Source organism: Oncorhynchus keta, chromosome 20, assembly GCF_023373465.1.
Source record: "Oncorhynchus keta strain PuntledgeMale-10-30-2019 chromosome 20, Oket_V2, whole genome shotgun sequence".
Taxonomy (NCBI): Eukaryota; Metazoa; Chordata; class Actinopteri; order Salmoniformes; family Salmonidae; genus Oncorhynchus; species Oncorhynchus keta.
In genome coordinates this window covers 2902602-2926402 of record NC_068440.1, presented here as the reverse complement: position 1 = coordinate 2926402, position 23801 = coordinate 2902602, and the positions used below count along the sequence as shown (strand labels likewise).

The 23801-nt window shown below is 46.8% G+C and overlaps 2 protein-coding genes across 12 annotated transcripts; both read right to left on the bottom strand.

The window, feature by feature from the left end:
• Positions 1–8666: 8666 nt before the first annotated feature.
• LOC127909823 (putative nuclease HARBI1) lies at positions 8667–12876 on the bottom strand. 11 transcript variants are annotated; one of them, XR_008072399.1, is made up of 7 exons: positions 12254–12876; positions 11308–11378; positions 11045–11220; positions 10893–10954; positions 10713–10810; positions 10592–10633; positions 10286–10523 (listed from the first exon to the last, which is right to left on the bottom strand). XR_008072399.1 is itself a non-coding variant. In XM_052471894.1 (3 exons), the coding sequence occupies exons 1-3, from the start codon at positions 9655–9657 to the stop codon at positions 8732–8734; spliced, it is 552 nt and encodes a 183-aa protein (XP_052327854.1). In that variant the 5' UTR covers positions 9658–9751; the 3' UTR covers positions 8667–8731. The 11 variants fall into 11 exon arrangements, 1 of the variants encoding a protein (XP_052327854.1); XR_008072400.1 differs by having other exon boundaries at positions 10721–10810; XR_008072394.1 differs by adding an exon at positions 10151–10272 and having other exon boundaries at positions 10351–10810; positions 12254–12871.
• A 3658-nt stretch (positions 12877–16534) lies between these two features.
• LOC127909822 (uncharacterized protein K02A2.6-like) lies at positions 16535–22406 on the bottom strand. The gene has a single exon (XM_052471890.1). It carries the CDS (start codon positions 20106–20108, stop codon positions 17901–17903), a length of 2208 nt encoding a protein of 735 aa, XP_052327850.1. The 5' UTR covers positions 20109–22406; the 3' UTR covers positions 16535–17900.
• Positions 22407–23801: the final 1395 nt, after the last annotated feature.

The following is a 23801-nucleotide window of genomic DNA, read 5'->3' as shown; positions in this document are numbered from 1 at the left end:
TTTAAATCTGTATTTCTCCAAAGCTCAGTTGTCCTGAGTCTGCACAACACTGCCAGGACCTAGGGTCATGGGAGACACTCAAGTTCTTTTAAATACTAGATCTCTTGACACATTGATGAACATAGTCATGCCCTCTAAACCTTCACGCTGCATACTGAACCCTATGCCAACTAAACTACTGAAAGAGCTGCTTCCTGAATTTGGAAAAAGCTGTTTTTGGAAAACTTTTGGAAAAAGCTGTTACGCAGCAATTCACTGCCTCCCTGAAGACTAACAATGTATTCCAAACGCTTCAGTCTGGTTTTAGACCCCATCATAGCACTGAGACTGCACTCGTGAAGGTGGTAAATTACCTTTTAATGGCGTCAGACCAAGGCTCTGCAGCTGTCCTCTTGCTCCTAGACCTTAGTGCTGCTTTTGATACCATCGATCACCACATTCTTTTGGAGAGATTGGAAACCCAAATTGGTCTACACGGACAAGTTCTGGCCGGGTTTAGATCTTATCTGTCGGAAAGATATCAGTTTCTCTGTGGATGGTATGTCCGCTGACAAATCAACTGTAAACTTCTGTGTTTCTCAAGGTTCCGTTTAGGACCACTATTGTTTTCACTATATATTTTACCTCTTGGGGATGTCATTCGAAACATAATGTAAACTTTCACTGCTACGTGGACGATACACAGCTGTACATTTCGATGAAACATGGTGAAGCCCTGTCCCAATAAACAAAGAGATCATCTGTTGGATCTGACAAGTAAACTTGAGGATTGTACAGTCTCAAATAAAATTGTAAAGGACCTCTGCATTACTCTGGACCCTGATCTCTCTTTTAAGGAACATATCAAGACTGTTTCAAGGACTGTTTTTTTTTTTTTTTTTAAATCTACACAAAATCTGAAACTTTCTGTCCGAAAATGCAGAAAAAATGCTGTCTCTGCCTGGCTGGTGCCCCGCTCTCCACTGGGATTCTCTGCCTCTAACCCTATTACAGGGGCTGAGTCACTGGCCTACTGGTGCTCATCCATGCAGTCCCTAGGAGGGGTGCTTCACTTGAGTGGGTCTCTGACTTGATCTTCCTGTCGGGTTCATGCCGTGAGGTAGATCTTCGTGGGCCATACTCGGCCTTGTCTCAGGCTAGTACGTTGGTGGTTGAAGATATCCCTCTAGTGGTGTGTGTGCTGTGCTTTGGCTAAGTGGGTGGAGTTATATCCTGCCTGGTTTCCCCTGTCCGGGGGTATAGTCAGAATGGACCACAGTGTCTCCCGACCCCTCCTGTCTCAGCCTCCAGTAATTATGCTGCAATAGTTTGTGTTCGGGGGGCTAGAGTCTGCTATATCTGCAGTTTTTCTCCTGTCTTATCTCCCCTGTCTTATCAGGTGTCCTGTGTGAAATTAAGTATTCTCGCTCCTGCTGTCTCTAACTCTGAATGATCGGCTATGAAAAGCCAACTGACATTTTCTCCTGAGGTGCTGACCTGTTACACCCTCTACAACCACTGATTATTATTATTGGACCATGCTGGTCACGTATGAACATTTGAACATCTTGGCCATGTACTGTTATAATCTCCACCCAGCACAGCCAGAAGAGGACTGGCCACCCCTCATAGCCTGGTTCCTCTCTAGGTTTCTGCCTGTCTAGGGAGTTTGTCCTAGCCACTGTGCTTCTACATCTGCATTGCTTGCTGTTTGGGGTTTCAGGCTGGGTTTCTGTATAGCACTTTGTGACATCGGCTTTATTAGTGAATTTGATTGACTGTGCATGCCAGAGCAAAAACCAAGCCATGAGGTCCAAGGACTTGTCCGTAAAGTACAGACAGGATTGTGTCACGGCACAGATCTGGGCAAAGGTACCAAAACATTTCTACAGCATTGAAGGTCCCCAAGAAGACAGTGACCTCCATCATTCTTAAATGGAAGAAGGTTGGAAGAACAAAGGCTGTTCCTAGAGCTGGTCGCCCGCCCAAACTGAGGAATCGAGGGAGAAGGGTCTTGATCAGGGAGGTGACCAAGAACCTGATGGTCACTGTGACAGAGCTCCAGAGTTCATCTGTGGAGATGGGAGAACCTTCCAGAAGGACAACCATCTATGCAGCACTTCACCAATCAGAACTTAATGGTAGAGTGGCCAGACGGAAGCCACTCTTCAGTAAAAGGCACATGACAGCCCACTTGGAGATTCTCTGGTCTGAAGAAACCTCTTTGGCCTGAATGACAAGCATCACATCTGGAGGAAACCTGGCACCATACCTGCGGTGAAGCATGCTGTGGGATGTTTACCAGCGGCAGGGACTTGTGAGACTTGTCAGGATTGAGGGAAAGATGAACGAGCAAAGTACAGAGAGAACATTGATGAAAACCTGCTCTAGAGTTCCTCTGTGGAGATGGGAGAACCTTCCAGAAGGACAACCATCTCTGCAGCACTCCACCAATTTTTTATATTTTTTATTTTACCTTTATTTTACTAGGCAAGTGTCACGTTCTGACCTTTATTTTCTGTGTTTTGTGTTTAGTTAGTATGGTCAGGGCGTGAGTTGGGTGGGTAGTCTATGTTTGTTTTTCTATGTTTTGGTTATTTCGATGTTTCGGCCTAGTATGGTTCTCAATCAGAGGCAGGTGTCATTAGTTGTCTCTGATTGAGAATCATACTTAGGTGGCCTGGGTTTCACTGTGTGTTTGTGGGTGATTGTTTCCTGTCTCTGTGTGTGCACCAGATAGGACTGTTTTTTGAGTTTCACATTTCTTGTTTTGTTAGTTTTGTTCATGTGTACCTTATAGCATTAAAAAGTACCATGGAAAATTACCACGCCGCGTATTGGTCCTCTGATCCGTTTCGCCTCTCCTCTTCGGAAGAAGAGGAGGAAACTCATTACAGAATCACCCACCACAATCGGACCAAGCGGCGTGGTAAAGGACAGCGACGACAGCAGCAGCAGCAGCAACAACAGCGGCCAGCATCAGAGCTGAATCTGGACTACACAACTTGGGAGGAGATAGATAGGTGGGCGGTCGACCCAGGGAGAGTGCCGGAGCCCGCCTGGGATTCGATGGAGCAATGCAAGGAAGGTTACAGGAGAATGAGGTTGGCGAAGCCAGCACGGCAGTGCGACAGGTACGAGAGGCAGCCCCAAATTTTTTTTGGGGGGGGGCACACGAGGTGTGGTACTAAGCCAGGTAGCAGACCTGAGCTCACTCCTCGTGCTTATGATAAGCAGCGCATTACTGGTCAGGCACCGTGTTATGCGGTTGAGCGCACGGTGTCGCCAGTGCGTGTCCATAGCCCGGTGCGCTATAGGGCAGCCCCCCGAGAGTGCCATGCGAGTGTGGGCATTGAGCCAGGGCGTATGGTGCAGATTCCGCGGGTCTGGTCGCCGGTACGCAGTCTTGGTCCAGGTTATCCTGCGCCGGCTCTGCGTGCTGTGTCTCCGGGGCGCTGGGAGGGTGCAGTGCGTTCTCTGCCTGCGCTCCGCTCGTACCGGGCAACTGTGGGAGTGGAGCCTAGGGGAGAGGTGCGTGTAGTAAGCACTAGATCTCCCGTGCTTACCCACAGCCCGGTTCAACCTGTGCCTGCACTCTGGAGGGTCCGGGCTCGAGTAGTTGTCCAGCCTGGGGAAGTGGTGCCAAGGTTGCGCACTAGAGCTCCAGTGCTCCCCCACAGCCCGATCTTTCAGGCTCCTCCTAACATCAAGCCTCCTGAAAGTCTCCCCAGCCTGGTAGTTCCTGTGGCAGCCCCACGCACCAGGCTGTCTCTCAGTCTCCTCCCTGCAGGTGCTCCCGCCTGTCCGGCGCCGCTGCCGGAGCGCCCCGCCTGTCCGGCGCCGCTGCCGGAGCCTCCCGCCTGTCCGGCGCCTGTCCCGCCTGGCGCCGCTGCCGGAGCTCCCGCCTGTCCCGCCCTGCCGGAGTCCGGCGCCGCTGCCGGAGCCTCCCGCCTGTCCGGAGCCTCCCGCCTGTCCGGCGCCGCTGCCGGAGCCTCCCGCCTGTCCGGCGCCACTGCCGGAGCCTCCCGCCTGTCCGGCGCCGCTGCCGGGCGCCGCTGCTGGAGCGTCCCGCCTGTCTGGCGCCGCTGCCGGAGCGTCCCGCCTGTCTGGCGCCGCTGCCGGAGCGTCCCGCCTGTCCGGCACCGCTGCTGGAGCGTCCCGCCTGTCCGGCGCCGCTGCCTCCTGTAGCAGCTCCACGCACCAGGCTGTCTCTCTGTCTCCTCTCTGCAGGTGCTCCCGCCTGTCCGGCGCCGCTGCCGGAGCGTCCCGCCCATCCGGCGCCGCTGCCGGAGCGTCCCGCCTGTCTGGCGCCGCTGCCGGAGCGCCCCGCCTGTCTGGCGCCGCTGCCGGAGCGTCCCGCCTGTCTGGCGCCGCTGCCGGAGCGTCCCGCTTGTCCGGCGCCGCTGCCGGAGCGCCCCGCTTGTCCGGCGCCGCTGCCGGAGCGCCCCGCCTGTCCTGCGCCGTTGCCGGAGCGTCCCGCCTGTCCTGCGCCGTTGCCAGAGCGTCCCGCCTGTCCGGCGCCGCTGCCGGAGCCTCCCGCCTGTCCGGCGCCGCTGCCGGAGCGTCCCGCCTGTCCGGCGCCGCTGCCGGAGCGTCCCGCCTGTCCGGCGCCGCTGCCGGAGCCTCCCGCCTGTCCGGCGCCGCTGCCGGAGCGTCCCGCCTGTCCGGCGCCGCTGCCGGAGCCCCTCAGCCCAGAGGCGCCAGAGCCCCTCAGCCCAGAGGCGCCAGAGCCCCTCAGCCCAGAGGCGCCAGAGCCCCTCAGCCCAGAGGCGCCAGAGCCCCTCAGCCCAGAGGCGCCAGAGCCCCTCAGCCCAGAGGCGCCAGAGCCCCTGTCCCTCTGTCCAGAGCCCCTGTCCCTCTGTCCAGAGCCCCTGTCCCTCTGTCCAGAGCTTCTGCCCCTCTGTCCCGAGCTGCCCCTCTGTCCAGTGGGGTCATTGAGAGGGGTTGCCATGGTGAGAAAGCCACGGAGGCGGACAATAAGGCGGACAAAGACAATGGTGAAGTGGGGTCCGCGTCCCGCGCCAGAACCGCCACCGCGGACAGACGCCCACCCAGACCCTCCCCTATAGGTCAAGGTTTTGCGGCCGGAGTCCGCACCTTTGGGGGTACTGTCACGTTCTGACCTTTATTTTCTGTGTTTTGTGTTTAGTTAGTATGGTCAGGGCGTGAGTTGGGTGGGTAGTCTATGTTTGTTTTTCTATGTTTTGGTTATTTCGATGTTTCGGCCTAGTATGGTTCTCAATCAGAGGCAGGTGTCATTAGTTGTCTCTGATTGAGAATCATACTTAGGTGGCCTGGGTTTCACTGTGTGTTTGTGGGTGATTGTTTCCTGTCTCTGTGTGTGCACCAGATAGGACTGTTTTTTGAGTTTCACATTTCTTGTTTTGTTAGTTTTGTTCATGTGTACCTTATAGCATTAAAAAGTACCATGGAAAATTACCACGCCGCGTATTGGTCCTCTGATCCGTTTCGCCTCTCCTCTTCGGAAGAAGAGGAGGAAACTCATTACAGCAAGTCAATTGAGAACAAATTCTTATTTTCAATGACAGCCTAGGAACAGTGGGTTAACTGCCTGTTCAGGGGCAGAACGACAGATTTGTACCTTGTCAGCTCGGGGATTTGAACTTGCAACCTTTCGGTTATTAGTCCAACACTCTAACCACTAGGCTACCCTGCCGCCCCAATCAGGCCTTTATGGTAGAGTGGCCAGACGGAAGCTACTCCTCAGTAAAAGGCATATGACAGCCCGCTTGGAGTTTTCCAAAATGCACCTAAAGCCTCGCAGACCTTGAGAAACAAGATTATCTGGTCTGATGAAACCAAAATGGAATTATTTTAGCCTGAATGCCAAGGGTCACGTCTGGACTGGTGAAGCATGTTGGTGGCAGAATCATGCTGTGGGGATATTTTTTTTTGCGTCAGGGACTGGGAGACCAGTCAGGATCGAGGCAGATATGAATGGAGCAAAGTACAGAGATATTCTTGCTGAAGCTAATCCAGAGCTCTCGGGACCTCCGACTGGAGCGGAGGTTCACTTTCCAACATGACAATGAGGCTAAGTACACAGCCAGGACAACACAGGAGTGGCATTGGGAGAAGTCTCTGAATGTCCTTGAGTGCCCTACAGAGTTTGTAGCCTCATACCCAAGAAGCCTCGAGGCTGTAAACTCTGCCAAAGGTGCTTCAACAAAGTACTGAGTAAAGAGTGAATACTTAAATGTAATATTTCCTTTTTTTCATAAAATTAGCAAACATTTCTAAATCTGTTTTTGCTTTGTCATTATGGGATATTGTGTGTAGACTAATGAAGAGAAAACAATTCACCACATTTTAGAATAAGGCTGTAACCTAACAAAATGTGGAAAAGGTCAAGGGGTTTTTACAGACATAAAAATGATCTTGCTTCTGTTGAGTGTTTGTTTAATAGTCTACTGAATCTTTGAAGACCAACACTCGTGCAACCGCAAATGTCTGTTAAAGCAATTTCACAGATTCAGCTGTTTTTAATCTTTGCTATGCTGTAAAGCCTTAAAGGCTTTACAATTTGTTCCAAACAGGGAGAAATTATAATCTAACAGCACCTGTTTGTCACACATAATATGCACGCAACTCATGCTCCTATACCCCTTTTTCTTGATCTCCTTATTTTTATAATAACTACTATTATGATCATCATTATAATAAGTAATGTTTCGTCTTAATACCGTAACTTAATTTATGCCTATATTCATGCCATCACACAGCATACGAGACATTCATGCTTTGAAATGCAATCAAGCATTTTTGTTTATTTAAATGTTAAAGACAGCTTTGAATAATTAGCCTAAACAATAAATAAACTGCAATTCAAATGCATACAACTGTTTTTAGTCTGCTGTAATAAAGGCTTTATATATTTTTTTAAATTCTTCGATACTCTATGGTACACTTATTTTGTGGTGTTTACACAATTCCAAATGGTCAGAAAGTAATATTGTAATCTAACAGCCCACATTATATTCCCGTAACGCTTGGTTCTATACCCTCCTTTTTCTTGATCTCCAGAATTTGTAGCGCCACATGTCAAATGTCACCCACAGATTTGACTTCCCCTTTCCCTCCTAAGAAACCTGTAAACATTTGTCAGTTTCGAGTTTATTATCCGCAACCATTTTACCAGCACGTGTTACTGTGTTCAGAGTTTGTTATAACCAATTTATAAAATGTGATTATGATTGGTCACATGCATGCGACGCTTACATGTTTCATGTAAAGAGAGCAACCGTTTAGGGGATATTTTTCATTAAGAAATGAGGGATTCCGGTAACAAACTTTTCAGTCACAACTTTTCTGTCAAACAAGTAAGAAACTAAAAGGTTGAAATTGTTGCAGCTTCGGCTCAGACAGAGCAATAGACACTTGCTCTGGTGCCGTTTTGCTGCAGTAGGGAAGAGAGCGAGACAACGTGCTCCAGTAACACAGGCACTTGCTGTCATTTTATTACACAGTCTGACCATCGGGCTTGTTACGAATAACTATGAGTGGTGGATGGAATCAGGCGCAGAGAGCAGGGGTCTGTCGTTTATCAAATTTATTACACAGGTGCAACCGAAAATGATCACGCCAACACCCAGGGCGTATACAGGTTGCCAGTCCAAAACAACAGGACAAAACAGACCAGGGGCCTGTTGCACAAAACTAGGATAAGGGATTAAGCCAGGATATTTTGGTGATCCTGGCTCAATTGATCCGTAATCCGGTTGCACTAAAGATGGATAGGGGGCAGGAGGATATGTTATGGTATAAATTACCATGGAGATTTATTCTGTGGAGCTAGCTTGCTCCAGACCAGGCTAAATTCCAGGATCTATTTAATCTCATCCCTAATGTCAGTCAGCAGTCACCACAAATGGAAACCAATAGTTATTTCACTGCTCACTATACATTGTTATCACATATAACTAGACCCACTGTCATTATTTAAATCATTTCAATGATTTTGGATAAAAAATGATTTTTAGATGTTGCTATCATTAGATAATTTACAGTTTCCCATAGACTATATATAAAATGATAGAATATTAGGGCCACAGAGGGAAAAAAAAGACAAGTCATAATATTGTAACCAGTTGTTTTAAAGGAGGACAGTTGTTAAAATGACAGATGCGGGGCATTTCGTGAAATTGTACTTCAGTATGGTTTCATAAACAAAGACATGCTGATGTGCCAGAATATTAAGTATCACATTGTCATAAGTATCAAAACTGTAAAAACAATATGTAGCTTTTCTGCAGAAAGAACCAGCCTCATAAATTTATGACTTTATCCTTTTTCTTCAGTGTGGCCCTAGTACTCTGTCATATAAACAAATACACATTCCATATGAATATAAAAACACAATGTGTAACATTATGTTCCTTTATTGAATAAGGACAAAACAAAGCAGGTAAACCATCAGCTCCTTTCGAAACTGAAGTCACAGTGACTCTACAAGATGGAAAGCACAGAATCCAAGCATATTATACAAAATGATACATACACATTCAAATATAACACACCCTGCATGTCTGCACACTAAAATAAATGCAGGACAAATCCATACACATCAACTGAACAGACAAATGAATGGATGCAGTAGCCTCCCTGCAGCCTTGTATTACACACAGTATACCGCACAAACATCATAAGAGGCCACCCGTAAAAACGAACCCAAAAAAACCCAAATTCCTCTGCCACCGCAGGACATATTTAACCAAAATTGAAAGCACACATACTAACTAAAATAATTCAACACATATTGGTCCCTCAGCAGCCGACCACTGTCGTCATCAGGGAAGATTGCCGGATTGTCCCAGTCCATGGCTGGTGGCACTCTGGGGGCCCTCTCCTTCCTCAGGCAGGCCACATTGTGGAGGACAGCACAAGCCACAGTAATATCACATGCCCTAACAGGGCTGACCCTTAATTTGTGAAGGCAGTGAAAGCGTGCCTTCAGGAGGCCAAAGGTCATTTCAACTCTGGCCCTGGTCCTGGCATGGGCATGGTTGTAGGCCTGCTGTGCTTCCTGGGGGTCTGTGAAAGGTGTCAGGAGAAAAGGCTGGCAGCCATACCCCCTGTCTCCCAGCAACACACCAGAGAATTCACCTGTCAACACAAAATCTCATCATTACTACCTCATAAACACAGTGATATTCTTGACACAGCCATGATGGTTATAAATAGGGGTTGTGTGGCTTACCTTGTGATAGGCACTGATAGATTTCAGAGGCCCGAAAGATTCTGGAGTCATGGACTGAGCCAGGCCATTTTGCCACAACATTGCTGATCACACAGTCAGCATTGCAGACCATCTGAAATCATAAGATGAGGAATATTACACCAATCAATGCACATCACTGGCAATGCAGAGTGTTCGTCAATGGACAATATCAAAAAGTTATGTTCACCTGAACATTAATGCTGTGAAAGGATTTCCTATTCACAAAATCGGCCTCATGGGCACCTGAGGGGCTTTTATCCTTATGTGTGTGCAGTCCACTGCACCAATGACATTGGGGAAACCTGTCACACAAAGTAATGAGTATCCTACTATGTGTTAACAGTTGTCCTGTAATTTGTAGATCCTCTTACCTGCAATCCTATAGAACTCCTCTTTGATGTCACAGAGTCTTCTGTGGCCAGGGAAGGACATGAAGACATCTGCTAATGCTTTGATAGCCAGACACACACTCCTTATTGTGCGGCAAATTGTGGCCTTGTTCAGCTGTTCTGCATCCCCACTGAGTACAGGATGGCTCCACTAGCAAAAAGCGCAAGGCCACACAAACCATTTGCTCCACACTCAGTGCATGGCTCCGTGCAGTGCGGTGCTTAATCCTGGGACCCAGTAGTCTGCATAGATACCTGATGCCATCTGCAGAAAACCTGTATCTTTCATATAGATGGTCGTCAGGGAAGGCCAGTGGGTCCAACCGGTCCCTGAAGACCCTTTCTCGCCTGAAGGCTCTCCTCAGCACAAGTGCTTCTTCATCCACCACATCTCGCACGAATGGGCATGCCATTGCCAGAGCAGAAAGGAACACACAATTTTGGGCCTTCATATAGGCTAGTGGCCACACCTGGTGCTGGGGGTGGGCAAAAGAGGGCGATGCCTTATAACGATGACTTGGTTGTACTGATTGCTGGGAAAATAAAAAAACCTTAGAAAGATGCCACCGTCCTGTGTGCTCACAATAAGAGCTCATATGTCATGGCTCACTTGACTTTACGAGAATATACCTAATTTTTATTTTGAGCTGTGTCATCTTCTTGGAGCTGGGGAGGAAATACAAATAATGATTAATACATTTGTGTTACAGTTAGCATACAGTGTACATTGAAGGCATATCTCACCTCCCTCTCAAGTTTTTTTATTTCAAGGTCCAGTTTCCTAATTGTCCTCTTTTTATTTCGGACTCCAGTGCAAGATTTTCCATCTTTTTCTTCTTGTACTGAATGTCTATGTCTGCCAGTTCTATTTGGCGCCGGAGGTGGTTGCCATACAACTTTCTGATAGCTTGTGAGCTCTGTGAACACAATACAATTAGCGCAGCTGGAATTTGGCAGGATGTGGTGTCCTTTTATTAATACGCACTATGTTGCCAGGCTGGTTTTCCCACTGTATAGCATCTGGGTCCTGTAAAAGAAATTAGATTTTTTGATTTTGATGAGGACTCCTCACCATTGTAGAGTAAATAGTACTTTCACAGTCTTACCATGATACCTCATGCCTTCTGGAATCCAGAGAGATGGTCTCCTCCTCATCATCATCGTCTCCATCATGTGCTGTTGCTGCTGCACTGGGGCCTTCACCCTATCACATTTAATCGGATTCATATTGAAGCTAGTAGACAAGACATGCCAGGCCTACAGTATGCCTTTGATGGAGTACTCACTGGATCAGCATCGTCTGGTGCTTGTGCTGGTGGCTCTAACAGGAACACAGTGCTGCCAGACACTGCAAGGCAATAGGTAAACCAAAGTCAGACAGTCCAAATTGATTCAATATGAATGTGGTTGTATCCCATGTAGAGATGGAAGGACATACCTTGAATGAAGCGGGTGGCATCTTGGGAGGAACCTATGCTCGTCTCTTTCCCCCAGGGATCCCCTCTAAGACGGGCCTGCCTTTATTTAGCTCCAAGGCCATGTCCTCTGCTGGGGTAAGGTCAGCCTTTGGTGACCCACCACCCGTGCCTTGTCTGTGGGTATTCTTTTTCACTGCTAAAACAGTACAGACAATGTGTGAGCAGGCACCTTCTGGGTACAATATATGCTTGTGCTTTGTTAAATATTAGTCAGGGACCATACCATTCTGCAGAATGTTCTTGTATTTGATTTTGACCTGCTGCCATGTCCGTTTTGGCCCGTTCATGTTTAATCTACACACACACACACACATTTAATGGAGTCACACTGCAAAAAATTACTTGGTATTTTTGTCTTGTTTTCAGTAAAAATATATAAAAAAAAAAACTTAAATAAAGATGTATTTTCTTGATTTGCTAAATGACCTAGCAAAATAAGTATAGTTTAGACAAAAAATATAAACTTTAAGTAAATGTGTGCTTAAAACAAGCAAATAAAAAATCTGTCAATATAATAAAAATTCTCTTGAAATAAGTTTACTTTTTCCATAAACACTTAATTTTAGAAAAGTTCTCGTTTCACTGGCAGATTTTTTTGCTTATTTTCCTAGGTAATTTTGCTCAAGAAAATATTCAAGATGTTTTTTAGATATTTTTTTTTTTACTGAAAACAAGACAAAAATACTAAGTAAGAAAGACATTTTTGCAGTGCAGTGAGCAACCGACCTTGGGTCCTTTGAAAGGCGCTATATAAATTAAAGTGATTATTATTATAGCTCATCTATTTATTCAATTAAATTTTATTTATATAGCACTTTTCACAATTGTTTCATTCTGTCAAAGCAGCTTTACATTAATGAAAGCAGGAGAAACACAAAAAAAACGGTGGACAACATAAGAAGCAGAGTACAACGGCTAAGATTAAACCGTACTGAGCGTAGTAACGTTAAATAATAATGTAAGGCTTTAATAATAATTTATCATAGCTTTATACAGTGTGATGGACTTACTTTACACAATTTCACTCATATCTGCAGTGCATTTCAATTAAAAATTTAACCGTTTCATAATTACAGTACAACTGCGTTTTTGGAGATGTGAATTAAATATTTGAATTGTAATTGTGATGTTTCAGCGGAGCGGTGAGTGTGTAATTGTGCACTACTTACGCATTCAGGCGGTCTGCAATACTTTGCCACGCTTTTTCTCTTTGCTTTATCACTGTGGCGGTGTTGCCTTTCTTCTTAATTATATCTTTTACCTCCTCGTATGCCTCCATGAGGATTTGTGCTTCCGACGGGGAAAAGTACGCGGCTCTAGTTGCCATGGTAAATCAGTTAATCTGTGATCTGTGGCGGGGTCTATTTGAGTGAGCCGTGAGCGCGCACCTATCCAGGATTGGTTTCACCTGGCTTAATGAATCCGTGTCTGCTCATCCTGGCTTGGTCTTTGTGCAACCAATTAAGCCTGGACGCACATGTTTTGGCTTCATTGAGCTCAGCTGAGTCATTTATCCCGGATGTCTTAATTCTACTTTTGTGCAACAGGCCCCAGAGAATAAAGATAAGAAAACAAATCACACCATCAAACACAGAGTAACAAAAAACAAGCCCGCACAAAATACCCAGCGGGCCTAGTGCCCTTAAATACCCTACAAACAAACCCTAATACAAAACAGGTGTACCCAATTAACCACTAACCAACACAAACGGAAAAGGAATCGATGGCAGCTAATAGGCCGGTGACGACGACCGCCGAGCCCCGCCTGAACAGGAAGAGGCACCCTCTTCAGCGAGGTTCGTGACAGTACCCCCCCGACGCGCGGCTCCCGCAGCGCGCCGACCCCGGCCTCGAGGACGACCCGGAGGACAAGGCGCGGGGCGATCCGGGTGGAGGCGGTGGAAATCCCTCAAGAGGGAAGGATCTAAAATGTCCCTCCCCGGTACCCAGCACCTCTCCTCCGGACCGTACCCCTCCCAGTCCACGAGGTACTGCAGAACCCTCACCCGGCGTCTCGAGTACAGAATAGCTCGTACTGTGTATGCCGGGGACCCCTCGATGTCCAGAGGGGGTGGAGGGACCTCCAGTACCTCATTGTCTTGTAGAGGACCAGCTACCACCGGCCTGAGGAGAGACACATGAAACGAGGGGTTAATGCGATAATAAGAGGGAAGTTGCAATCTATAACAAACCTTGTTTATCCTCCTCAGGACTTTAAATGGCCCCACACACTGCGGCCCCAGCTTCCGGCATAGCAGGCGGAGGGGCAGGTTTCGGGTCGAGAGCCAGACCCTGTCCCCTGGTGCGAACACCGGGGCCTCACTGCGGTGGCGGTCAGCGTCTCTCTTCTGCCGTTCACTGGCCTGCCTGAGAGAATCCTGGACTGCCCGCCAGGTCTCTCTAGAGCGCTGTACCCACTCCTCCACCGCAGGAGCCTCGGTCTGACTCTGATGCCACGGAGCCAGGACCGGCTGGTAGCCCAGTACGCATTCGAATGGCGACATATTCGTAGACGAATGCCGAAGAGAGTTCTGGGCCAATTCTGACCACGGAACGTACCTCGCCCATTCTCCTGGCCGGTCCTGGCAATACGACCTCAGAAACCTACCCACTTCCTGGTTTACTCTCTCCACCTGCCCATTACTTTCGGGGTGATAACCAGAGGTAAGGCTGACCGAGATCCCCAGACGCTCCATAAACGCCTTCCAAACCCGGGACGTGAACTGGGGACCCCGATCGGAGACTATATCCTCTGGAACCCCATAGTGCCGGAAGACGTGGGTAATGGGAGGAGACGGCAATGGGAGGAGACGGCAGGACTTAGAGAACCGATCCAAAACGACCAGAACGGTAGTGTTCCCCTGAGATGGGGGAAGATCAGTAAGGAAATCTACCGAGAGATGGGACCATGGCCGTTGTGGAACCGGGAGGGGCTGTAACTTCCCTCTAGGAAGGTGCCTAGGAGCCTTACTCTGGGCGCATACCGAACAGGAGACATAGAGCCTCACATCCCTAGCTAAAGTGGGCCACCAGTATTTCCCCCTAAGACCCCGCACTGTCCTATCAATCCCCGGATGACCCGCAGACGGTAGTGTGTGAGCCCACCGAATCAATTTATCAATTTATCACACCAAGCGGTACGTAACTTCGACCAGTTGGACACTGTATAGGCGCAGGTTCAACCCTCAACGCCCGCTCGATGTCCGCGTCCACCTCCCATACCACTGGGGCCACCAGCCGAGAGGCTGGAAGGATGGGAGTGGGTTCGATGGACCGGTCCTCGGTGTCATAGAGACGGGACAGCGCGTCGGCCTTAGTGTTGAGGGAACCTGGTCTGTAAGAGATCATAAATCTAAAACGTGTAAAGAACATGGCCCACCTAGCCTGACGTGGATTCAGTCTCCTCACTTCCCGAATATACTCCAGATTACGGTGGTCAGTCCAGATGAGAAAAGGGTGTTTAGCCCCCTCAAGCCAGTGTCTCCACATCTTCAGGGCCTTTACCATAGCTAGTAACTCCCTATCCCCCACATCATAGTTCCGCTCCGCCGGACCCAGCTTCTTAGAAAAGAAAGCGCAGGGACGGAGCTTCGATGGCGTGCCCGAGCGCTGAGACAGCACGGCTCCAACTCCAGCCTCGGACGCATCCACCTCCACTATGAATGCTAACGAAGGGTCCGAATGCGCCAACACGGGAGCTCCGGTGAACAGTACCTTCAACTGGTTGAAGGCTCCATCAGCCTCTGCTGACCACCGCAGACGCACCGGTCCCCCCTTCAGCAGTGAGGTAATGGGCACCGCTACTTGACCAAAACCCCGGATAAACCTCCGGTAGTAATTGGCAAACCCTAAAAACCGCTGCACCTCCTTTACCGTGGTCGGAGTCGGCCAATTACGCACGGCGTTAACGCAGTCACACTCCATCATCATCCCCGAGCTGGAAATGCGATAACCCAGGAAGGAAACGGCTGGTTTGGAGAACACACATTTCTCAGCCTTGACGTATAGGTCATGCTCCAGCAGTCGCCCAAGAACCCTGCACACCAAGGAAACATGCGCGGCGCGCGTGGTAGAATAAATCAAGATGTCATCAATATAGACTACCACACCCTGCCCGTGCAAGTCCCTAAGAATCTCATCTACAAAGGATTGGAAGACGGCTGGAGCATTCTTCAACCCATACGGCATGACGAGGTACTCATAGTGGCCTGATGTGGTACTAAACGCTGTTTTCCACTCGTCTCCTCCCCGAATACGCACCAGATTATACGCGCTCCTGAGGTCAGTTTTGTGAAGAAACGCGTAGCGATGAGAGGTAGCGGATAACTAAAACCCACGGTGATCGAATTGAGACCTCGATAATCAATGCACGGACGCAGACCTCCCTTCTTTTTCCTCACAAAAAAGAAACTCGAGGAGACGGGTGACATGGAGGGCCGAATGTACCCCTGTCTCAGAGCTTCCGTGACATATGTCGATGGCAGCTAATAGGCCGGTGACGACGACCGCCGAGCCCCGCCCGAACAGGAAGAGGCACCCTCTTCAGTGAGGTTCGTGACAGGGCTCTTTAGTCATTTGTCTGACTTAATTATTTAATCAAATAGTGTGCGTAAAGCATCAGACAAGATTTACATTTACATTTACATTTAAGTCATTTAGCAGACGCTCTTATCCAGAGCGACTTACAAATTGGTGCAAACACCTATGACAACCAGTGGAACAGCCACTTGCATCTAAATCTTGTTGGGGGGGGTGAGAAGGATTACTTACCCTTACTTACCCTATCCTAGGTATTCAGTGCATATGTCGTATTTTATTCAAACCCATAGGGTGTGTCTGACCAATTTATCAAAAGAACAGGACGATTCTCGGTCGCCCAATATGTATTTATTTTTTGTCAGGGACAGCCCTAAAGAAAATTGACTTTGTGACTGAGGGCTCCAATGCATTTTCATACATATATTTGTTTTACCATCTATAAATTAAAGCACTTCACTGTATATCTACTCCTCCCATTTGAAGGTGTCAAAAGTATTTTGAAAAATGCACTGGTGTAGGAAAGTAGCCAAGTGTGTAGTATTTGGTCCCATATTACATATTTCTAGGGTTAAGGTTAGTACTTTTACACTATTTATCCTACTCATTTTTGGACCCGTTAATGTGCTGGAGCTCAGCTCAAACTCATTACTGGTGTTAATTCATTTAAAAGTACAGAATTCTTTATTTTGCATCTATTTTAAAACACTTGTGTGCACCCCCATTCCTTTTATTCCAACAAGCATGAAACTGACATCATGTGGATGTCTCTTCACATTAGCCTACATTCCACTCTTAGAAAAAAAAAGAGCTATCTAGAACCTAAAAGGGCTCTTATGCTGTTGTCACGGTCTTCCTCCTCTTCATCTGAAGAGGAGAGGCGAGAAGGATCAGAGGACCAAAATGCGGCTTGGTATGTGTTCATAGTGAATTTTAATAAAGAGAACACTGAACACTGCAACACTATACAAAAGAGTAACAAAAACAATAAAACAATGATGACCGTGAAGCTACAAATGAGACCTGTGCTGACACAAGCCACTAACATAGACAATCACCCACAAACAAACAGTGCAACCCAGGCTACTTAAGTATGATTCTCAATCAGAGACAACTAATGACACCTGCCTCTGATTGAGAACCATACTAGGCCGAAAAAATAAAATATCTTTGAGTAAAAACATGGAAACATACCAGTGTCGATTACTTCCTTTTATTTCACTCTAGTTGAGTAAAAGTAGTTTTGTTCTGGTCGCAAGAGAATCCAGAGAATTGCAGTAAACAGCGCCACACTCAGGTAGAAAACTGAATGTTCTATTCTCAGCCAGGCCCATCTTTTAAAAGAAAACAATTTAATTATATCTTTATTTGAGCAAAATAAGTAGTTATGTTGTGATCACAAGAAAATCCTATTAATTCAGGTAAAGAGCCCCACGGTCAGGCAAACAAATCTGAATATTCTATGAAAGTGAGAACAATTACTTTCCCTGGCTGATATGGCTTCTACTTACAAATATTATCAGAGTAAATGAATAGCTGTCATTCACTGCTATCAACGTGTCTAATATAAACACATGATTTACACAGACCTTCATGGGAAAAGGCGTTCCGTGGTCTGTTTTGTCAATGAGCCCAATGTATTCCAAAACCTTGTGGTAACCCGATTATCCCAATAATTTAGGTAGCCAAATAACTAATTTATGTTCTATTGTGAACTTCCTGGGACTCGTTGTTTTCATGTTTTCTACTCAAATACATTTTACTTATTAATTGCAAATATATTAGCCTAACTGTAATATCTGTGTTGTGGAGAAATGACCAGGCAGGAGACGGGAGTACAGTTAGTTGTCGTTTAGTCAAAAACCCCTCATGCTCTACAGTTCGCGGGATTCCAGTGCGCATGTGCATTTCCTATTAGGTGTAGTAACGTAACACTGCCATAATGCATTACTGCTTAGTAACAGCACAGTAACTAATATAAACAGATGTAGATCCCAGATACTACACTCCTCCCCCATAGTGTTTAACTCCCAGAGAACAAGGTAAATATGTTAGGTAACTACAAATGCAATATCTGAACAATGCATTCTTAAACATTTTTCAACTACTGGGTTGAAGCAGACTTTTCAGAGCCCAGCACAAATCCAGGGGATTATTCTGCCCCGAAGATGGAGTTTGTGTCCTAATAACTAACCCATGTAATGTCCTTTTTCTTCCCTTTTATCTAGGACATATTAAAGTGTTTGTTTTACTGTCCGTTACCTCCTTAACCAGCTCAACTCACAGGTCAACCTTTTGAGGTGCCCTTCGCTGTCGAATAGGATATCTCCGCTCCTCCTGGGCTTCCTGTGGTGGGCCAGGTTCGGGTGGAAGGTCAGGCTCTGTCTCTCCCGTACGTCCACAGTCAGGAGAATAGTCCTGGGGGTCGTTATTGTTCTTGTTCTCTCGGCATGTCTCTGCTGGGGCGTTGGACCGTAGCAGATGATCCACATGAACGTTGACCTGGCGATGACCAATTTGGACTTGGTAAGTCAAAGGTCCTCTGCGTTGCAAGATCACACCTGAGTTCCACAGGCGCTTGGGGTGTCTGAAATCACGTACCATCACCCTCTCTTCCTCTTTGAATTCTCTGACAGTCTTTGAGTGTCTGTCATGAGCTTTCTTCTGCTGTAGCTGGTGCTTTGCCACAGTGCTTGACAAGTCTGGTTTCAACAATGTCAGGCGGGTACGTGGTTGGCGTTTCAGAAACAGTTCAGCTGGTGTACATTCCGTTACTGTGTGTGGGGTGTTACGGTAAGTAAACAGGAACCGGGGAAGCCTTTGGTGGATGGGCACAGACTGAACCTGGAGTCTAGTCCAGGCCTTCTTAAAGGTTTGCACGGATCTCTCCGCTGCTCCGTTTGATGCCGGATGGTCAGGTGGTGACAGGATGTGCCTTACTCCGTTGTTCTTGAGCAACATTTCAAAATCGTTTGACGTGAACGGGGGGGCATTGTCCGATACGAGCTCCTTGACTAGTCCAAAGGATGCAAACAGGTGTCTGAGAAGATTGATGGTCTTCTCAGCTGTGGTCAGTTGAGTAGGAAACACTTTCATCCACTTGGAATGGACATCGACGACAACAAGGAAATGTTGCTTGTCAATTTCGGCGTAATCCACATGGATGCGTTCCCAAGGTGTAGCAGCCCAGGACCATGGATGAAGAGGTGCAGCAGCAGGCTTGTTGCGAACAGCTTCACAAGGTGAGCAGTGGCCTACATGCTGTTGAATGTCCTGATCCAGTCCAGGCCACCACAGACAACTGCGAGCGAGTGCTTTCATTCGAGTGATCCCTGGATGTCCCTCATGCAGGTCAGATAGCAGTCTCCTCTGGAATTTGTGAGGTACCACCACCCTTGATCCCCACAGAACACACCCTTGATCAGTGGACAACTGGTCTTTCTTGTCGATGAATGGACGAAGGTTATCGTCATTTACGAAGGTTGGCCAACCGCCTAATGTTAAGTCCAAGACTTTGGAAAGCACTGGTTCTTTCCTTGTTTCCTCTGCTATGTCAGAAGCAGATATGGGCAGGTCATCAATGAGAGAGATCTGAAAGACTGCTCTATCATCTTCACTGTCGGAGTCACTATTGCATGGTAGTCTTGATAGTGCATCGGCATTTGCGTGATCACTGGATCGTCTGTACTCAATCTCGTAGTCGTAGGCTAACAATATCAGAGCCCAACGTTGCATTCGAAGTGCAGCAAGGGTTGGTATAGCCGATTTTGGCCCAAGGATGGCCAACAGAGGCTTGTGATCTGTCAGCAGTTGGAACTTCCTTCCGTAGAGGTATTTGTGAAACTTCTTCACTCCGAATATTATGCTCAGGGCTTCCTTCTCAATTTGAGCATAATTTTTCTCACTTGGTGACAGAGTCCGTGATGCAAATGCAATAGGGTGTTCTTCACCTGACGGTAGAACATGTGAGATGACGGCTCCTACTCCGTATGGAGATGCATCACACGCAAGTCTCAGCTTCATCTCTGTGTTATATTGGGCAAGCCACTTGCTCTTTAGCAGATGCTGTTTGCAAGTCTTGAATGCTTCTTCGCATTGTGGGGACCAATTCCACTTTGTATCGGCCTGCAGCAGTTGGTGAAGCGGATGCAACAATGTGGACAAGTTTGCCACAAACTTTCCGTAATAGTTCAGGAGCCCCAAAAATGACCTCAGCTCTGAGATATTTGTGGGTGCTGGAGCGTTTACGATTGCTTCCACCTTGCTGTTGGTTGGGTGTAGGCCTTGTGCATCAATCTTGTATCCAAGATACTCCACTGAGTCCTGGAGGAACTCACACTTGCTGCGTTTCATTCTCACTCCGTATTTCTCCAGTCTTGACATCACTTTGTCCAGCACTACAAGGTGCTCTCCAATGGTTGGTGCTGACACGAGGATGTCGTCCATGAAGCACACTACATGGTCTATACCGTCCAAGATCTGATCCATTGTTTGTTGGAATATCGTTGGAGCTGTCGAGATTCCATAGGCCAAGCGATTGAATCTGAATAGCCCCTTGTGTGTATTGATGGTCAGATAATGTTCTTACTCCGGATCCAGCTTCAGTTGCTGATAAGCGAATGCCAGGTCCAGCTTACTGAAAACCTTCCCACCAGCTAGAGTGGCAAACAGATCTTCAGCGTTTGGTAGTGGATATTCCTCTGGTAGTATGCAACGATTTACTGTGAACTTGTAGTCACCGCACATTCTGACGGTCTTGTCTTTCTTTGGGACTACAACAATCGGAGCGGCCCAGTCGCTCCTTGCTACTTTCGTTATTATGTTATTCTTCTGTAGGTGGTCCAGTTCCTTCTCTACTGCTTCTTTAAGAGCATAGGGAACTGGACGTGGTTTGTGAAAGATAGGCTTGGTTCCTTCTTGCACTCTGACTTTTGATGTGAAGTCTTGTATTTCACCGTAGCCATCTTTGAAAAGTTCTTTGTGCTTCTCCAGCATGTTAGTGAGTGTCGCCTGACTCACTGGTTTGTCATTTCTCAGACTGAAGATTTCTCCCCAGTTCAAGTTGATATTTTGTAGCCTAGCAAGGCTGATTTTTCTCCTTTAACAATGACAAGCGGTAGCGTCCACTCCTTCCCCTCATACCGGACTGGTACCTGGATCTGCCCTAACACAGGAATAGTGTCACCAGTGTATGAAGAAAGGCGGATGGACGCGGGCTGAAGAGGGCACTCTTTCAGTTTTTCTTTTTCTTGTAGAGTCTCTCTGGAACCAGGGATACAGACGCTCCGGTGTCCAGCTGCATTTTTCCCGCTAACTCCATGTTGAGATAGATTCCATCTTTTAGTTGTTGAGCCGTGTACACTGTGAACAGTTCCAATACTGTTTCAGTTGTGCCGTCCTCGTCTTGTGCTGCGTCTGTGCGCTCTTGCCGTGCGTTTCGAGGCTTTACACATTCTCTGTAAATGTCCAACCTTTTCACAATTGTGGCACTTTTCCTTTTGGAATCGACATTCACTGTGCTGATGATTATCTCCCCCACATCTGTAGCAACTTGGCTTAGACCTTTGAGATGTGGGCTGCTTTGTTCTTGTGTAACCTTGAGGACGGGACTGAAAAAAGTGTGACTTTTGTGAGCTTTTTTCACCACGTGCATCACTGACCTTGTGAACACCTTTCTGACGTTCTGCATGTCCCGATAACTCAATAGTATCCCTGTGGGCAAGCTCGAGTCCAAGTGCTATATCACCGGCTTTCTTAAAGGTCAGGTCCTTCTCTGACAGGAGCCTTCTGTGATATGCTTCACCTGTGAGACCACATACAAACTTGTCTCGGAGAGCAACATCAACTAATCGTGCAAACTCACATGTACTTGCCAGCCTTTTCAAAGCAAGGATGTAGTCAGCCATGGTTTCCATTTGACTCTGGTGACGTTGGTAAAATCTGAAACGTTCTGCAATGAGAATTGGCTTAGGCTTTAAATACCTTGAAAGAGTCTCAGTCAGTTCTGCATAGTTCAACTCCACTGCTTTCATTGGTTCAATGAGACCTTTCAGCAATCCATACTCAGTTGGACCCAAAACACTGAGAAATACGTCTGCTTTCTTTCCATCTTTGATTTAATTTGCAGCCAGCCAACGCTCAAAACGCTCCAAATAGGAATCAAAATCCTCTTTTGTAGCCTCAAACTCTGGTACTCGACCAATGGTTGCCATTTTCACAGTTAATTGTTCAGTTTCCTTATATTCCTTAATTTTCTGAATATTCATCTACTTCTTCACTTCAGAAGTTTCTGCAATTACTTCATTCACTGCACTCATTTGTATTAATGTACACACCGTGTTACGTCCCTTCTTCCTTTTTTTCCCCTTGACAATATTTCTCCACTGAGATCGCCTAATTTCAATGGGTTCAATGACAGTTTATTTTATTTAACCACCAGAGGGCAGTGTCGCTATTCTGGACTCCAATAGTCTTGCTACTTGGCAGCTCCTGAATACTGTACTGGCAGTGCTAGCAGTGCTTAGCCTTCTCTACTGGCGAAAGAAAATAAAAAATAACTGACGAATTACATAATTATTTTGAGTTTCATTACTCACGCAACATTCTTCCCTTCAAGCAGTCTTTTAGTCAAAAACCCCTCGTGCTCTACAGTTCGCGGCATTCCAGCGCGCATGTGCATTTCCTATTAGGTGTAGTAAAACTGCCGTAATGCATTACTGCTTAGTAACAGCACAGTAACTAATATAAACAGATGTAGATCCCAGATACTACACCAACTAGGCTAAACAGAACCATAGCGGATTTTTAAAATAAGAGGCTTTATATCATATTAAAACGTGTCCCAGTTCAGCATGCCGAGCTCTGCCCACTGGGGGTGTGGATTACCGAGAGCTCTCTGAAATAAACGCTTGTAATTGTCCTATTCCGCCAGATCGAGTTCTCAACACCTGTTTCTGGTTGACGACAATAGCCACGCGAATACGACAACAGGTTGTTAGGAAGTTCATTTTGCGATATTGACACATTGTTAGAAAAACAAGGCAGTTCCAGGCCGCTATAGTAAATTAGAGAAAGACTGTATATGTGTTTTAAAAATATATATTTGTATTGTTGCATTGGATCTCAATCCACCACATCTGCCCATGTCGCACTTCTGCATCTGTGGTGAAAGGTGACAAAGCTAGAGCGGTTTCGTAAGACCATGAGACATCATGAAAATCGGTCTTCTCACAAAATCGTCTGTAGCTTCCCCTCGGGGTACGTGGGCAGTCTTCAGGGGGTACCTGGGAGATTATACATTTTTTAAATATATATATATATCTTAATAGGAAGAAAAACATTTACTGAGGCCACTGGTGTGACATCTCTAGTTATTTTATATTTACAGTGCCTTCGGAAAGTATTCAGACCCCTTGACTTTCCACATTTTGTTAGGTTACAGGCGTATTCTAAAATGAATTACATGTTTTTTCCCCCCTTATCAATCCAAACACCATAATGACAATGCAAAGCTTCTAAAAATGTTTTTAGAACTATCCCATTTACATAAGTATTCATACCCTTTACTCAGTACTTTGTTGAAGCACCTTTGGGTAGCAATTACGGCATCAAGTCTTCTTGGGTATGAGTTTCCCATTACATTTACATTTAAGTCATTTAGCAGACGCTCTTATCCAGAGCATTCTCTGCAGATCCTCTCCAGCTGTGCCAGGTTGGACGGGGAGCGTTGCTGCACAGCTATTTTCAGGTCTCTCCAGAGAATTTCGATCAGGTTCAAATCTGGGCTCTGGCTGGGCCACTCAAGGACATTCAGAGACTTGTCCCAAAGCCACTCCTGTGTCGTCTTGGCTGTGTGCTTCGGGTCGTTGTCTTATTGAAAGGTGAACCATCTTTCACCCAGTCTAAGGTCCTGAGCACTCTGGAGCAGGTTTCCATCAAGGACCTCTGTACTTTGCTCCGTTCATATTTGCCTCGATCCTGACTAGTCTCCCAGTCCCTGCCTACCAAAGTGGCCTACCATCAAAAACAATGGAGAAAATGCATCCCATAACATTTTGACATAGAAATAGCTGTTGAGATCATTCAGCCTACAGTAGAAGATAATGTGGGGTGTTCAATGTTGGCCTACATTCCAAAATACATGCAGGGCTTGACATTAACCTGTTTATCATCTTTCAAATG